This window comes from Oncorhynchus keta, unplaced genomic scaffold, assembly GCF_023373465.1.
Source record: "Oncorhynchus keta strain PuntledgeMale-10-30-2019 unplaced genomic scaffold, Oket_V2 Un_contig_14152_pilon_pilon, whole genome shotgun sequence".
NCBI classification, from domain to species: Eukaryota; Metazoa; Chordata; class Actinopteri; order Salmoniformes; family Salmonidae; genus Oncorhynchus; species Oncorhynchus keta.
The window spans coordinates 3,152-6,191 of record NW_026278575.1 but is presented as its reverse complement, the minus strand read 5'-3'; the positions used below and the strand labels follow the sequence as shown (position 1 = coordinate 6,191).

At 40.4% G+C, this 3,040-nt stretch overlaps 1 protein-coding gene across 1 annotated transcript; it reads right to left on the bottom strand.

Annotated features, from left to right (window-relative positions):
- Nucleotides 1-1,500: 1,500 nt before the first annotated feature.
- LOC127918423 (receptor expression-enhancing protein 5-like) lies at nucleotides 1,501-2,636 on the bottom strand (the record flags this gene model as incomplete). Its single annotated transcript, XM_052501694.1, has 2 exons — nucleotides 1,501-1,887; nucleotides 2,387-2,636. Coding segments are annotated over 2 exons (306 nt in total), but the record flags the coding sequence as incomplete, so codon positions are not given.
- Nucleotides 2,637-3,040: the final 404 nt, after the last annotated feature.

Here is a 3,040-nt window from a genome sequence, read left to right as displayed (position 1 = left end):
TGTACTTTACCGTACTCTTTATATTTTTGACTACTTTTACCACACTCCTAAAGAAAATAATGTACTTTTTACTCCGTACATTTTTCCTGACACTCAAAAGTACTCATTACATGTTGAATGGCTAGCAGGACAGGAACATGATCCAATTCATACACTTATCAAGAGAACATCCCTGGTCATCCCTACTGCTTCTGATCTGACAGACTCACTAAACAGAGAACATCCCTGGGGGAGGGGTAACTGAAAAGTTGCTGGATCAAATCCCAGAGCTGACAAGGTAAAAATCTGTCGTTCTGCCCCTGAACAAGGCAGTTAACCCACTGTTCCCCAGTAGGCCATCATTGTAAATAAGAATTTGTTCTTATCTGACCTGCCTAGTTAAATAAAACAATCCCTACTGCCTCTGATCTAACAGACTCACTAAACAGAGAACACGTGGTCATCTGTACTGCCTCTGATCTGGCAGACTCACTAAACACAATACATCTTTTGTGAGTGTTGGAGTGTGCCCCTGGCTATCCCGTACATTTTCAAAACAAAAGGGGTCCGTATGCCATATAAGAAATTTGAAATGATTTATACTTTTGATACTTGAGTATATTTACAACCAAATACCTTTACTCAAGTAGTATTGTACTGGGTGACTTTCACTTTTACTAGAGTAACATTTAAGAATGACAATTGGGTACTTTTCCCACCATTGGATATTCTGGCATCTCATGCACCGCTGACAGCAAGGGTTCGGCACTCATCTATCTTTCACCTCTGCATCGCTACCCAATAAACATACTTTTTCCCCCATTATTGATCCTCACTCATATATCAGTCTATCATGTTACCAAAGGATACATGGGAAGGTTTCTGCTTCAAGCCCAGAGGGGTATACGTCAAAACAGGATCAGTGAGTTAGCCTGCTAACTTGCCTATTCAGAAAAAGTTTTGTTTAGAAGGATATGCTTGAAATTGGCATCATCTACTTAACTCAACCAAAAACACATATCTAAATCGAGCTTTATGAACCAGAAATTAAATGGTTCTTTCTGGTTGTTTGTCAAAGTTAACTTGCTTTGTAGTATACCCTGCTGGACCGGGCTACATAAGCTGGAACTAACCTGGCAACAGATGGCTGCCGATCTCTGATCCCAGGTACTATTCACTGCCAACGTGTCCTTGAGCAAGTCACTTAACCCTTACAATTGCCTCAGCGATGCTGATCTGCAGCAGAGTCTGTGCTGCTGCCAGCCTTGTGTGTTTGTGCTGTTTATTAGGTTGGATTTTGTATCAGCAAATCAATCCTTCTCCATGTAAAGTTAATCTTCTATCAGTATCTTTCTTCTATAAGCAGGCCCCAATTTACAGGGGAGGTTCAGGTATGCAAATCAAAACAGTAAATCCAGCCAAAATGTTAGCTTTTGGTCTAGTACACGTCACAAACTCTCTGCCAAAAATAATATTGTAAAAAAAGACCATTCATAATGAGGGAGAAAAACAATGGAGAAATAACAGCAAGTTTCTTTTTTATTTTATTTGGGTACTTAAAGCGTAGCAGGAGGGGAAACATCACTGGCTCATTACAGCCGAAAGGTACGCAAACAAGTTAAAGGTTTCAAACGGTTTTACATCACTCTTGGATACGTGACCATCTATCGCTGTGTTTTTTTTTTTTTTTACAGACAAACTGTGCAAGACCAAGATGCTATCCTTCAGATAATTTATAAAATAATAAACAATAAAAAAAAATCCAAGGCAACATTTATTGAGCTGTGTAACACAGTCCACTCCAGAGATGACAATGCTGTTGAACTTTGGGAACTTTGTCCTCGCGTCGCCTTTAGGAGTCCTTCTTCATCCCCTCCTCCCACATTATGTTCGCCGTCGCTTTCTTCGCTGTGGAACAAAAACATTACACTTTAGACGTAAGAGGCATACCTAAACAACTCTGCCTGTCTGTCAATAGGCCTACCTCAACACCGTCTGCCTATCAAGAGGCCTACCTCAACAACACCGTCAGTCGGTCTGTCAGAGAAGCAGTCACAGACAATTTGACAATGAATGGTCAAGACCAGAGCATTCCAATTAATGTGATGCTGACCTTTTAAAATTGGACATATCAACAATGGCCATTTAAAATCTGTCAATGTGACAGGTTCACCGTTCCTCAATAATGCAATGAAGAAAACATGTTGCATTTCCGAAAACTGTCTGAACCCATTCCTCAACCTGTTGGAGTGAAAGGCATCACCGTCAGCTACTTTCAAATAGCAGATGCTGCATATTAAATCCTTTAAAATGGTAAAGATAAGATTCAAAAGGGCAAAAGCTGAGACGGTTTTAAAAGGATTCATCGTATTTCGAGAGACCTTAAACAGATGCCCGGTGTGCCTACCTTCATCTTTGAACTTGTCCGCAGCCTCTGTCGCCTTGCCCTTGAGGTCCTTGGCTATGTTGTCAATCTTGGACTCGTGCTTGAGGAAGATGGGGCGGATGATCCGCGTGTATATCTGGATGGAGCCGTTAGAAGGAGTTGGAGCCATGCACCACACCAAGAAGGCACACTGAGGGGAAACAAACAAAAGAACGTTCTCACCCAATGCTTCCAGAAAACGCCGCCAAGAATAAATCTCTGAGTAAGTGCTCTAGCAAATTACACAAGCTGGCAGGCTTGAGCTCCGTTGCCATGGAGATTTAGATGGGAAGGAAATAAGTACATCTGCTTCATACCAGCACATGATGGATGTAGATTAAGGAAGGAGATTAAGTTATTGAATCGAGTCAATATAATGTTATGATTTAACATACTTTTAATACCTTAACGATGAGCTACTGTGCCTTCAGAAAGTATTGCACCCCTGGACTTTTTCTAAATGTTGATGTGTTACAGCCTGAACATAAAATGTATTAAATAGATTTTGTCGTCACTGGCCTAAACACAATACCCAATAACGTCAAAGTGGAACTATGTAGAAATGTTTACAAATTAATTACAAATTAAAAGCTAATGTCTGGAGTCAATAAGTATTCAACTCCTTTGATATGGAAA